General features: G+C 52.9%; 2 protein-coding genes across 3 annotated transcripts in view; one reads left to right on the plus strand and one right to left on the minus strand.

The window, feature by feature from the left end:
* Nucleotides 1-4,195, plus strand: part of ESRP2 (epithelial splicing regulatory protein 2) — a 43,584-nt gene extending 39,389 nt beyond the window's left edge. The window contains exons 3-16 of the mRNA XM_044659417.1: nucleotides 10-295; nucleotides 373-487; nucleotides 825-920; nucleotides 1,003-1,057; nucleotides 1,138-1,248; nucleotides 1,329-1,461; nucleotides 1,587-1,629; nucleotides 1,988-2,289; nucleotides 2,369-2,590; nucleotides 2,677-2,875; nucleotides 2,990-3,179; nucleotides 3,287-3,452; nucleotides 3,754-3,862; nucleotides 4,104-4,195. Of these exons, the coding sequence (XP_044515352.1) occupies nucleotides 10-295; nucleotides 373-487; nucleotides 825-920; nucleotides 1,003-1,057; nucleotides 1,138-1,248; nucleotides 1,329-1,461; nucleotides 1,587-1,629; nucleotides 1,988-2,289; nucleotides 2,369-2,590; nucleotides 2,677-2,875; nucleotides 2,990-3,179; nucleotides 3,287-3,452; nucleotides 3,754-3,843 (2,008 nt within the window). The 3' untranslated portion in view covers nucleotides 3,844-3,862; nucleotides 4,104-4,195. The remainder of the gene's footprint in view (nucleotides 1-9; nucleotides 296-372; nucleotides 488-824; nucleotides 921-1,002; nucleotides 1,058-1,137; nucleotides 1,249-1,328; nucleotides 1,462-1,586; nucleotides 1,630-1,987; nucleotides 2,290-2,368; nucleotides 2,591-2,676; nucleotides 2,876-2,989; nucleotides 3,180-3,286; nucleotides 3,453-3,753; nucleotides 3,863-4,103) is intronic.
* Nucleotides 4,196-6,994: 2,799 nt separating this feature from the next.
* Nucleotides 6,995-13,603, minus strand: part of NFATC3 (nuclear factor of activated T cells 3) — a 182,840-nt gene continuing 176,231 nt past the window's right edge. The window contains exon 10 of one of the 2 annotated variants that reach the window (XM_044663206.1): nucleotides 6,995-10,254. In XM_044663206.1, the coding sequence (XP_044519141.1) occupies nucleotides 10,127-10,254 (128 nt within the window). In that variant the 3' untranslated portion in view covers nucleotides 6,995-10,126. The remainder of the gene's footprint in view (nucleotides 10,255-13,603) is intronic. The other variant, XM_044663207.1, reaches the window with a different exon arrangement.

The following is a 13,603-nucleotide window of genomic DNA, read 5'->3' on the forward strand; positions in this document are numbered from 1 at the left end:
GACCCCAAGGGAGAGCTGGGGTTTGGGGGTGCTGCGGGGGGTGGGCCCGGCTTCCTCCTCCTGCTTCATCCTCCCGGGGGCCTCAGAGCCCTTTCCTAGAGCCCCCAGGCCTGGCGGGAAGGGGGGCCCCGGGGGGGGGGCTGGCCCCGCAGCTCACCCCTCACCTGCGCTCCTTCTCCAGTTCTCCCAGCTGGTGTCCGGAGATGTGGAGCTCCTGGGCGGAGGCGCCTACACGCTGTGCACGGACGGGCCGCTCCTGGTGCGCCAAGTCCTCCACCCGGAGGCCTCCAGAAAGGTGCCGGGGGGTGCAGGCTGGGGGGGGGCTGCCACGCGCCCCCGCTCCCCCCGCTCACTGCCCTCTCTGCCCCCCAGAACCTGGTGCTGCCCGACGCCTTCTTCTCCTTCTATGACCTGCGCAGAGAGTTCCACGCCCGGCGCCCCGAGGCCGGACCTGCCCGGGACCTCACTGTGGCCGCCATGGCCCAGAGTATCCTTCCCTGAGGCCAGCTGCACACGTGGGCTCTGAGCAGGGGGCCTGGGCCCTGGGGGGGGGTCTGTCTGCCTGTCTGTCTGTGTCTGTCTGCATCTACCTGTCTGCCTGCCTGCCTGTGTCTGCCCGTCTGTCTGTGTCTGTCTGCATCTACCTGTCTGTGTCTGCCTGCCTGTGTCTGCCCGTCTGTCTCTGTCTGTATCTACCTGTGTGTCTGCCCCGTCTGTCTGCACCTCTCCCTGTGTCTGCACACCTGCCTGCCCGTCTGTCTGTCTCGCCCGTGGCCGCCCCCGGCACGCACGTTGTTCTCCTTCACGCGTCCCCCCCACCTCAGACATGGGCCTGGAGACGGACGCGGCCGAGGACGACTTTGGGGTGTGGGAGGTGAAGACCATGGTGACCATCGTCTGCCACCTCCTCTCAGAACAAAGTGAGTTCCCCGCCGGGGTCCCCGGGCTGTCGGGGGGCCGCCGGGGGTGCCCCGCCCCCAGCCGCATGCTTCTCTCTCTCAGATCACACGTTCACCGAGCCTGAGACAGTCAAGTGCAAGTACGACTCGGGACCCTGGTAAGAGGCTGGAGCGAGGAGGACGGGGGCGGGGGGGGGGCCGGGGCGCCCTCCCCACCTTCTGGCGTCTGTCCTCGCAGCAGCAAGGCCGAGGTGGTGGACAACGAGACGGTGGTGCGTGCGAGGGGCCTCCCCTGGCAGTCGTCTGACCAGGACATCGCCCGCTTCTTCAAGGGGCTCAACATCGCCAAGTGAGGGGGGCTGAGGGGCTCGGGGGGGGGGGGCCGCGGACCCGGAGCCGGGGATGACCGTCCCGTCTTTGACCCCCCAGGGGCGGCGTGGCCTTGTGCCTGAACGCCCAGGGCCGGAGGAACGGGGAGGCGCTCGTCCGCTTCGTGGACTCGGAGCAGAGAGACCTGGCGCTGGAGCGGCACAAGCACCACATGGGCGCCCGCTACATCGAGGTGCGGCCGCCACCTGCCCACACTCGGGGTTAAGCGCCGCCCGTGGGAGGGGGAGGAGCGTCCTGCGGAGCCGGGGAGCAGCCCCCCAGGCCAACGAGGGCATGTGTCCGTCTGTCTGTCCCCAGGTCTACAAAGCCTCCGGGGAGGAGTTCCTCAAGATCGCAGGGGGTGAGTGCCCCGACGCAGAGGGGGAGCCCGAGGCGCCGGGGGTGGGCCTTTTCTCGGCTCGTGCTCCAGACGAGGAAACCGAGGCAAAAGGGGGTGAAGCGGCTGGCCCGGTCCCACGCGGGTGTCTGAGGCCGCGCGGCACCCCAGACTAGTCGCTTCTTTTTCCTCTGATCTTGCCACTCTGGGACGGTCCGAACCTGGGGCCGCTTCTAGGGGCCGCCATGGACGGCGCCTGCCCTGTGCGGGGCTCCGTCGAGGCTGCTGCTGCCACGGCGCCTTTGGGTGGTCGTGGGTGCCCGCGTAGAGCCGGGGTGCGCCCTGTGGGTGTCCCTCCAGAGTCTCTTCTGCGTCTCCCCAGGCACGTCCCACGAGGTGGCCCAGTTCCTGTCCCGGGAGGACCAGGTGATCATCCGGATGCGGGGGCTGCCCTTCACAGCCACCCCTGGGGACGTGCTGGCCTTCCTGGGCCCCGAGTGTCCGGTGACCGGCGGTCCCGAGGGGCTGCTCTTCGTCCGCTACCCGGATGGGCGCCCCACGGGCGACGCCTTCGCCCTGTTTGCCTGCGAGGAGCTGGCCCAGGGCGCGCTGCGCAAGCACAAGGGCATCCTGGGCAAACGCTACATCGAGCTGTTCCGGAGCACGGCGGCCGAGGTCCAGCAGGTGCCGGCTCTCCCCGGGGCGGGCTGGGGGTGGGGGGCCTCCCGCCGTCTCTGACCGGCCCTCTCTGGCTCTCGGCCAGGTCCTGAACCGCTACATGTCGAGCCCGCTGATCCCCACGCTCCCGGCCCCGCTGATCCCGGTGCTGCCCGCCCCCTTCCCCTTGGCGGGCGCCGGCGTCCGGGACTGCGTCCGCCTCCGGGGTCTGCCCTACACCGCCAGCATCGACGACATCCTGGGCTTCCTGGGGGAGGCGGCCGGGGACATCCGGCCCCACGGGGTCCACATGGTGCTCAATCAGCAGGTGAAGGGCTGGGCCGGGGAGGGAGGGGGTTCTGGGGGGAGGGGGCCGGGCCTCCGGGGCACGCGGTGAAGCGTTGGTGCGTGCAGGGCCGGCCGTCGGGAGACGCCTTCATCCAGATGAAGTCTGCTGACCGAGCCCTCGTGGCCGCCCAGAGGTGCCACAAGAAGATGATGAAGGAGCGCTACGTGGAGGTGTTCCCCTGCTCCGGGGAGGAGATGAGCCTCGTGCTGATGGGGGGCTCGCTGAGCCGCAGCGGCCTGTCCCCCCCGCCCTGCAAGCTGCCCTGTGAGTGCTGACCCCTGCTGGGCTGGTTTGGAGACCCCGTCCTCTTCTGCCCGGGGTCTCCCCCACCAGGCTGGCAGGTTCTTATTCACATAAATCCGGCCTTCTTGCTCCCAGGTCTCTCCCCTCCCACCTACGCCGCCTTCCAGACAGCCACGGCCGTGATCCCCACCGAGGCGACGGCCGCCCTCTATCCCCCGTCGGCTCTCCTCCCCGCGGCCAGGGCGCCTTCGGCCCCCACGCCTGTCACCTACTACCCCCCTCCGGCCACTCAGCTCTACATGAACTACACGACCTATTACCCCAGGTAGGCTGGGCTGGGGGCGCCTCCCTTCCTCTCTGGCCGAGCGTGCTCAGAGCTGTGGGGGGCCTCGGGGGTCTGCCCTCCTCACGTCCCCCCTCTCGTCCCCTCAGCCCCCCAGTGTCCCCCACCACGGTGGGCTACCTCACGGCTCCCTCAGCAGCGGTGGCCCCCACGCCGGCCTCGGTCCTGCAGCAGCCCGGGGCGCTGGTGAGGATGCAGGGGCTCCCATACACGGCCGGCGTGAAGGACATCCTCAGCTTCTTCCAGGGCTACCAGGTGAGCCTTCCCCAGTCCCCTGGGCCTCCGTGGCGGCTCTGGCCCTGGGTCTGGTCGGGGTCTCCCCGGGGTGCCGGGGGTGGGGGGCTAGGTGTGTGTGCTTCTTTCTGTCTTGGGGTGTACAAAACCCTCTTTTCAATGACGACAGACTGGGGGTGATCTGTCAGGTTGGTACAGAGGCCTGTCCCGGGCCTCTCCTCCCTCCCCCCTAGGGCCTGTCTCCCGTCCCTCTGTCCCTCCGCCGTTGCACCCTGGCACCTGGCTCGGCCCTCCCTCCCTGACCCTGTGTCACCCTCCGTAGCTTGCCCCTGATGACTACGCCAATCTGGTCCCTGTGGGTGACCCCCCTCGGCCCGTGCTCCAGGCCCCCAAAGAATGGGTGTGCTTGTAGCTGTGAGGGCCCCGAGAAGGTAAGAGGGGGGGGCTCCTCGCCCCCCGCCTGGCTTCGGCTCTGGCACTCCACTAATCCGGCTCTTCTCTGCCAATCAGCTAACCCGGGGCCTTGGGAGGGCGTCCATCTGTCTGATCTGGAGAGGGCTCTGTCCGGGCTGCTGCTGGTTCGCTCTGGGCCTGGCGTGGTGATGGCTTCTGGGCGGCGCGTGTGCGGCCGCTCCGGGCCTGGACTCAGCCGGTCCCCCTGTCCCCCCACAGCTCCCGGCAGACTCTGTCCTGGTCCTCCACAGCTTCAGCGGCCGGCCTCGGGGCGATGCTCTGGTCACCTTCCCCAGCCTGGACGCCGCCCGCAGGGCTGTGGCCGAGGAGCACGGCCGGACTCTAGGCGGTCAGCATGTCCAGCTCTCCCTGGTGTGAGCCGCCGCTGCGTCTGGGGACAGGGCTGGACCCCACTGGCTGGGATGCCCCAGTGCCTTGGAGGGGAGGGGAAGAGGGGGGGACTCTTCCCTCCTCCCCCGCCTGCACCCCTCATCCTCCTATAACTCTCTCCTTGTCTCCTGCTCCCCAGCCTTTGAATCCTGCAGAGGTGGACCCCAGTAGTGCTGGGCCCTCCTCCAGGGCCCACCCCAAAGCACGGCCTCAAGTTTGGGAGGATCCCCACCCTGCTCTGGCCCCTGGAGCCCTTTTAAGTTATGTTATTTTTTTTTTTAATTTAAACCAATTAAGCAGAAGGGAGTCCCTGTTTACACATGTGTCCATTGTGCCTCTCAGTGGGACTGCTCTGGTCAAGACTTCGTGGGAATGGCGGCCTCTGGGCCTCCTTCCCCTTCCCCTCTGCCCCCCCCCCCCCAAGGCAGGCAGCCTCAGGGCGGGGGGGACCCCGAGGGCGCACAGCCTTAATAAAAGATGGAAAACACCGCAGAGCCGCCTTCTGTCCTGATTCTGGCCACGGAGAGCCCCGGCGACATTTGGCCGGCAGAGGGCGCTCCCGCCTAAGGAGCCGCTGCCCGGCCCTGCCCCATCCCACCCCTTGGGGGGCCTCCTTAGCCGCGGTGACCTGGAGGTTCCTGGGAGGCCCACGCGGGGCTCAGGTTCTGCTGGGCACATACTGCCCAAACCCGGCAGGGCCTTTTTACAAAATTGCCTGGTTCTGTCGTGCCGGGCCCTGCTGACAGTGCGGGCTGCCTGGGAAGAGTTTCCCGGATGCAGACGCAGGGGGAAGATGCCACCATGCCGCTGTTTTAGAATCCACGGGGAGTTTCAGTGCAGAGGCTAGATTGGAACCCAGGATCTCCTGCCTCGGCCTCCAGGCCAGGCTCTCCACCCCCCCAGCCAATCCTAGTTAAAAAAAAAAAACAAAAAAACGGCTCACCCCGCGTCTTTTAGAGTCCCGCCCCAGTGAGGGGCCTCTCTCCGGGCTCTTCTCCATGATGAAGAATGAAAAAATCAAGCCGTGGACGTGTCTGCTGAAAGAAGGGGTGCTGAGCACCCTAGGAACGGCCCTGCTGATGGTTTTGCTTCTGAGTTCTTCCCATCTCACCTGTCACTTCTTTATGGACCAGTTATTGAGAGAGAAGCGCCACACGTTCCCACGGTCTCGGGGAGGTCCCAAGGGTGTGAGACTTCTGGGGGGCAGGAGAAGGGGTGATTCTGGACACTTCCCTGCTTACCCTTCCATGAGAGAGGAGAGGATCCTCAGGATTGAAGGGGAGGGGGGGCTGTTTTCAGCGGGAAGCCTGCTTGTGCGGAGGTGAGAATGGGAGGGGCACCAGAGGAAATCCTTTGGGCAGTGATGGGAGTGCTGCGCCCTCCCCCCCATACAGGGGGAGGGAGAGCTCCCATTGGGCGGCTGGGTGGAAGTGAGGAAGGGCCTCAGCACCCGTGGGGGCGGGGAGGGGAATAATCTGAGCACTCTGCCTCCTGTGAGCCCTGCCGCTTTCCCTGTGTGCTCCCATTGGCTGCCGGGTGGAGGGGCGGGGTAAGGAACTAGTAAGGAACTCTGGGTGGGGGTTGGGCAGCCATCTTTGGGACCCGTGCCTTAGGCTCGCCACCACTGCCTTAGGTAGAAATACTGCTCACCACACAAATACAGAGTTTAGCATTGGACAGGGTGCTGTGTGGGTTTTTTTTTTTTTTTTAACCCTTACCTTCCCTCTTGGAGTCAATACTGTGTATTGGCTCTAAGGCAGAAGCGAGGTAAGGGCTAAGCAATGGGGGTCAAGTGACTTGCCCAGGGTCACACTGCTGGGAAGTGTCTGAGGCCACATTTGAACCCAGGACCTCCCATCTCTAGGCCTGGATCTCAATCCATTGAGCTACCCAGCTGTCCCCTGCTGTGTGGGTTTTGATAGGGTTATCTTGACAGATGGCACCACTAATGGGCTAAGATGTTTTTATAGAATGAAGTGTACCCACCTCCACCTCCCCACCCCCAATCTTGAAGTCCTTATTCTCAGATTTTCTTATCAGGTCAATGAGGCAAATAGATCTTGGTGAGAAAAACACAAACCAAAACCAGTGTAGTGGATCTGAACATGTGCTAGTAAAGACTTCTAAACAAAAACTGCTCCCTTTAAAACGACTTCTACGTATGTGCTTCAGATCTTTTTTTCAATGTGAACATTTTTATTTTTAAAAGATTGATGGCTAAGCGAGAGCATCGAGTTGGGCATCGTTTTTTGGACCTTGGCTTTTTTTTTGGACTTCTGTTGTCACTAGGGTCTGGAGCATCGTGAGATTTGAAATACGTTGGTCACGGGTGGGCTAGCTACCACATGGACAAAGCATGAAGATAGAAGACCTGCAGGTCCCAAAGAAATAGTGGTGTTTGATTCTCAGTTCCATTGGGGGTCTGATTAAGAAGGGGATCGGAGGCAGCTAGGTGGCTCAATGGAGAGATGGGCACTGTGTGACCTTGGCTAATTACCCAGCTCTTCATGCCTGTCTTGGAATCGATACTTATCCATTCTAAAACAGAAGGTAAGGGCTCTTTTAAAGGTGGGGGTGTTTGATTTTGGGAGGGGGTATGCCCTGTGCCCGCCACATCGTAGGGAAGTGTTTAATAAACAATTGTTAATCAACTCTTTAACTGGGGCCATTTTCATGACTCATTTGCAGCTTTGCACTACTGTTGCTTAAATGAAGACACATTTGATCTTTCATCATTTATTTCAGCACTATGATTGAAAAGCCTCAAATGCTAGTTCTTCCCTTTGTTTTATGCAAGTAGCACTGCAATCATAAAACTTACAAAACGTCTGAAATACAAAATGTACATGAAATTACAATACATAGCTCTGTAAACATGATCTAGCACAGTTGTATGAATCTTTTCTTTAAATATAAAAGTTTGCGGACCCATCTCTAAGCCTCGAGGAATGACGTCCATTCTGAATATCAAAAATAGTTTCAAAGCATCAGGGGCGGCTCGGCCGTCAGGCCCTTTTTCTCTTTGGTTTGCCGAGGAGTTGTTCCACCAACCTGGAGCCGGCTAATGGACGCTGGGGATTTTTCAGGAGATTCCTCACAGCCCACCTGTCAAACGCACAGATCCATGGGCTTGTCATTTCGTCCCTTCCTTGCCCCCCACCCCCAGTGGCTAATAACCCTCTACCCGTCTCCAGACCGAGTCCAGGGTCTGCCACCAGGCTGGCCCAGGGTACTATGGAGACTTCATTTGCATAGCCTGACAAAGGAGGGTTGTGTGCTTTTTATACCATTACATTGCACAAGGAAATTTTTAACAGTCTTTAGGATACAAGCCACAAAAATATTAAGACCCTTGTACGGAAGCTTTTAAAAGGCAGATACAAAACCGTTTACATAATATCCAAAGCTCTATTTTAATTTTACACAGGAAAGCATTTCTAGGTCTACAGGCATCAAGGTATTTAAAGGCATCAGAAAATTTAGTGCATAGCAACTCGGGATTGTACAGGCTTTCATACTGGCCCTCGCGCAGAGCACCTGGATGGGTGAGGGACGCTAGGGATCAGTTGCAGGAGTTTAACTGAGAGCGTTCCTTCCCAGCAGCTGTCTGCCCAGGCAGATCCCCACTAAAGGGCCTCAGAGACAGATCCTTCACAGTTAGGAGACTTCTGCCAACAGTAGGTGAGGCTTAGGAGCACCTTCACCAGGGTAGGGGCAGCCTAGACACAGCTAGCAGGGGGCTCCCTCTAGTTCCTTCATCTTCAATCCTAGGAGCAGACTGCTTAGTGGTGAAAAGGTGAACAGCACTCATCAAAGAAGATAAAATCGAAGTGTTCAGAAGACAAACCCACTCTTGGAATTACAAAAATCAACTTCTAAAAAGTCCTCTACAATGACCATGGGTTAATGTGTGATGACAGTTGATTCACAAAGGGCAGTTTCCCCACTTGAAATGGCATGCCCTTTCTGAAAAATACTATGGGCCAATGATGTTTAAAAATATCAAATAAACTTCTTTATCCTGAAGAGAACAGAGGAAGTATCTGAGGAATCTTCGATTCACCCCCAGGAAGGTTGTGCCTTCTCACAAAGTACGCGTGGCACCAGGTTAGATCTCATCAGCCTTCATGGATTACTTTGCTTCTTATTGAGAAGTGCTTGGTTACTAGTTAGTGGTAATCATCCCAAAGTTATGTCAGCCACAGCACAATTTCCCTGGTTTGTGAAGCTGCATTTACTTACCAGTGGAAAATAACATGACTATATTTCATGTCAACTTAACAGCTTAGGAACAACTGAGTTCCACGGTTTCTCCTAAGCTCCTTATAGAAGATGATGGAGGGTCTGACATGTCAGGTGGCCTTTGAGGTTGGGGCTCTGAAGGCAAATTCAGACTTAAAGTTTACAATGTACCACCTTGAAAAAGCTGAGAAAATTTTCTAAGTGTTGTTTATTTTGTTCTATTAAGGATGAAGTCTGTGAAGACCAACTCAAAGGGGAAAAGCCTCTTACATTAGGGAAAAAAAAGCTATTAACATAGATGGAAGTAATGTTGGAATTAGATCAGCATATAGAACTGATGAAGTAAAAAGGACCCATTTTCAAGCCTGGGTGGCAGCCCTGGCCTACAATACCAGCTCGACAGATCCATCTCCCTCGATTCTAATAGGAGGCAAAAGTTCTGTTGTTCTGTCCTACTTTACTTAAAATAGCTCTTACTCCATTATACTTAAGCATAAATGCTTTCTTTGCTCTTACCAACACAACTTTTACACCTAAACTTTTGGATTCAAAGACAGATGGACCCTGATGCATCTAGACAGGTTCTTAGGGGAAGGCCTGAAGAATAATCAATGCCTCTAATCAGAACCCAAAAGCCAAGAACCCCTAGAAGAGGACTGGATTGCAAAGAAGAATTTCAGCCAGAACAGACCACAAAAGCACCTACAAATACTTCTCTATTTTCTGTTTCTAAAGTGGCTTTGAAAATGAGAGATTTCTGTCAAAATCCCAACTTTTACATCTCTATATAGCTATATATGTGTGTCAACACAATCATTCTGAGAAAGGCTCTGAATAAGGAAAACTATTTCAGTATGGAGCATGTGTGAGAAGAATATGGGGAAATTACCTGCAAAGTTACACAACGTTTACATTTTGGAATGTCATTCATATTCCAACACTTGCAATGATGGAATGGTCTCTTCTCAATCTATCAAACAATACTCTACATTTATAAAGATGTGCAGAGCTACATTTCCACTTACTCCCTATCAATCTACAACATCCCCCATGACGTCATCTATATTCAGAGGCTTTGGCTAGTGGGTCTCTGCCCCTGGAAGATTTTCTTGTCGAAGTTCTTTTTTTAAAACATCAAAGCTGAAGGTCTTTCTAGTGGCAAGAAGCTGTAGGAACCACTCCTAACTATTTATGACACTTGCCTAAAAAAAAGCTGCATAGAGAAGAGGAATTCAATCATTCTTCTAATTCAGGGCTGTGCCTGGGATTATCGGAGCACGCACCTTCACACTTTTAAAGCACCCCAATATAAAAGTATTCTCTTTAAATGCAGAAAAAGCAAAGCTCACTTTTAAATAGCACAAATATCCTACATTGTTTGTTTTCATTTTTACAAAGTTCATTTATACACTGTCCTAGGAACGAGATTTAGAAATGCTGTCCCTATGTCAAAAAAAGGCCCCCACAAAAGGGGCAATGCAAAGACTACACAGTTCCAGTTCATGAAGGCCACAGAATTGGAAGCACAATAAGTCAATGAAGAGGTGGTAGAAGAGAGTTATTCCGGGAGGTACACGGGTGTTAATGAACATCTATAGCTTCAAGAGCCATCATTCTTGGACTCCATCTGATATTCTTGAATCCAGTGAGTCAGGGACCTCTTGACGTGGCTGAATTGTCACTGCTGCTCCTTGTGAAACTGATCTCTGGGACATATCTCTTCCTATGATCTCATTCACTAGAAAAGAAGAAAAGGTGACATCATCTTAGTGGACCTTTATTGAACATACACCATTCATGACTCAGTCCTGCCTTATGTAGTGCTTTCTAGCTCTACAATTATCTTTGCAGTGTGGGCACAGGTTTCTGGGAAAATCCATCCAGACCCTATAAAGTCATGCAATAAAAAGCCAAGGTTCAAATCCCTAAATTGGGTGCCATAAGTAAAAATTAAAAACCTGTTTCAAACAGAGCATACAGAATGCTTCCTCCAAAAAGGCTCTCTTAATTTTCTCTTCACCTCTTATATAGAGAAGGTAATGACTCACATTCTACTTGTCCTTTAAGGCCTCATCTAATGACCACACTAACTCTCCATCCTTTAAAATCTATAGTTCAAATCCCTTGTCTGGCCCAGATCATGCCCAGCCTTATGTTCATTTAATTCAGTGAACATTTATGGATGCCTGATGTGTGTGGGCTCCATGTTAAGGTGGTGAGTAGGGAGGCAGATGGATCAGATGGCATGGCCCTGTCCTGGAGAGGCTCCCTCTAGTGGGAAAGGAAACAACCACAAGGCAGAATGGATCTGTGGGTGAGAAGGGGTAGATCTAGAGAGGGAAAAACTGGGATCTATAGAGACCAAGAGAAAATTTACACCTCTGTATCATGAACCTATTTGGTAGTCTAGTTATTGCCCATGAACTCTTTCTCAGAATAAAGTTTTTAAAAGTATAAAATAAAATACAGAGGATTACAAACGAAATAAAATACTTTGAAATACAGCAATCACATTAAAAAAAGTTCATAAACCGTGATGAAGATCCTTTGCTTAGACAAATGGGTGGAACTTGATGAAGTGAAACTGAATAGGGTTAATTACTACTGACATTAATACAGTTCTTTAGTGTTTGTAAAACATTGTCTTTTGATCATCTCACCAACCCTGTGAAGAATTATAGACATGGTTATTAACTCATGTATGGGGAAACTGAGACAAGAGTTTAGGTGACTGGCCCAGGGTCACACAGCTATTAAGTTTTAGAAGTAGCCAGAGGCAGCTACATGGCATAATAAATATTCATAATGCTAGCACTGGTTCAGGGAAGACCAGCACCTCTGGTGTGAAAGGGCTTGCTGAGCCCATGTCAGGGCTGCTCTCATCCTCTAGTGTCCAGCTGCCACTCAGCTCTCACCTTTGGTTCTAAGAAGCTGGAGCACGCTAACTCATCTTGGCAGGCAAGCTGGCTAAACAAAGCTGAGGTTGCCCCAGGCATGTGAAGACTCCTGGCAGAAGGGAAAGATGAGAACAGCTTGTTCCAATGGTCATGAAGGCAGTGGAAGCGGATGCAGTGGAGCACTTGGATGCTGTGGAGCACTTGGAGCCTGGTCAGACATCGAGGACTCCAAGGTCAACCACTTTTATCCTAAGCCATCACAAGTCATCCAGACTTTTGTCCTGACAAAGGACTTTGATGACTCTGGAAAACAAAGTGAGGCCAAGGCTTCTGTATGACTGCCTCACTTGGATCCAATTTATGATCAAGCCCAAAGACATCTCCAGTGTCATTTGGGTCCCGTTCTTCCAGTATGAAGGATAACAAACAAACTAGAAATGTTGAACCTATGATGTGGCATAAATTAGATCTGGTCTATATCCTCCATATTTTACTGATGAGAGAGGGGCCAGCAAAGGGACTTGCTCAAGGTCACATGGCTATCCCAAGAAAACATGAGATTCATTCCTAGATCTTCTGAAAGGCATGAATCTCAGTCTATTGGCTTCCATTTCACTTGTACACTATAGAAATAAAGCTTCAAACTCTTCTTTGCACCTTTGGACTCTGACAACACATCAGCTTCTTCAGGTTGCTTGGTCACTGATGGACAAATCTACCGATATCCTTGGATCATGTTTTCTATCCTCTTTGGGTTCCCAATACATACCCTTACTCTTGGTAGTTCTATTCCTGTTGGCTAATCTAGGTAGTACTATCACTGAACTCTGACCTAGGATGATAGCACTTAGGGCTGGAAGGGCCCCTTAGAATCAATCCCTTAGTTTTTACAGATGAGGAAATGAAGTTCAGAGTGACAAAGTGTTTTGTTTAGGGTAACATAATTAGTAAGCAATAAAGATGAAACTCAGATTCAGGTTCTATAACTTTAAATATAGAACTCTCTTCTTTTTTATTAAAAATTTTTCAACTACCTGTAGAAACAATTTTTGACAATTGTTTTCTGACATTTTGTGATTCAGATTCTCTCCATCTCCACCATTCCAAGATGGTAAATAGTCTGATACAGATTATACCAGTGCTTTCATGAAATACAAATTTCCATACTCCCCCTGTCGTGACTGAACACATGCCATATATATACAATAAGAAAACAGAGCTCTTTTCAATATGCTATGCTTCAATCTGCCATGGGACGTTCAAATCCTTAATTTGTACTTAAAAATTTAGTATAACTTAAGGTAAAGGAACTCATGTTTACTAAGGATATAACACCTTGCAGTATACAGAATTTGGAGTTTCTATGCCATTAGCTTATACCGCTTCTCTCTATGCCTTGTGACGTGGAATCTAGAGACCCCAAACTCATGGCCTAGTGAGATCTGATGAACCCTGAGTTTTAGAAATAGCTTGTAGGTTGGAGACCCCCAAAGCCTGTGCTTGTTCCCTGTTCCCTGTTCCCCTGAGAATCCACCCTGAAGGGAATCTCAGGCTAGCAGTTGCAGACTGAATTATGGACCCTAAGGTAAATGCTAAATATCCTTTTGTCTTAGGTAGTCTTCCCCACAGTATCTGAGACCCTTTCCCAGGAAGACACACCTGGGCAGGGACCATCCTTTAGTATCCATTGTAAGTAACCCCTCCCCTAAACCCAAGCCTCTGGCTAGGATTCCTTTCCCAGGCTTGATTGTATCAGGTCAGTAGGATAATGTTGATCATCTTTCCCAGCTCCTGGGTCTTCCCAAATGGTATATAAGTTCCCAAATTTCTTTTGTTCCTTGGAGTCATCATCTAGCACATCTAGCTGTGGTGGCACTCCCAGGGGGATCAGGAACCAGAGCAAACAGAGTTCAATCCTCCACTCTACATAAGGCACGTGGCTCAAGGCTCTGAGTGGAGGCCTAACCAGCCCTGTTCCCCCTTTCCCTTAATTAAAGAGTGGCTTTTCTGACTATTTAATAGTTCTGTGTTTTTTCTAAGTTAACAGCCTATCGGTGGCTAAGTGGACAGGGCACTTACTAGCTGTGTGATCTTGGGCAGGCCACTAAAACATCTATTTGCCTTGGTTATTTCAACTGCAAAAATGGAAATAATGGTACCTATTTTGCCAGGGTATTGTGAAGCACAAAT

This window comes from Gracilinanus agilis, chromosome 2 (genome assembly GCF_016433145.1).
Source record: "Gracilinanus agilis isolate LMUSP501 chromosome 2, AgileGrace, whole genome shotgun sequence".
Taxonomy (NCBI): Eukaryota; Metazoa; Chordata; class Mammalia; order Didelphimorphia; family Didelphidae; genus Gracilinanus; species Gracilinanus agilis.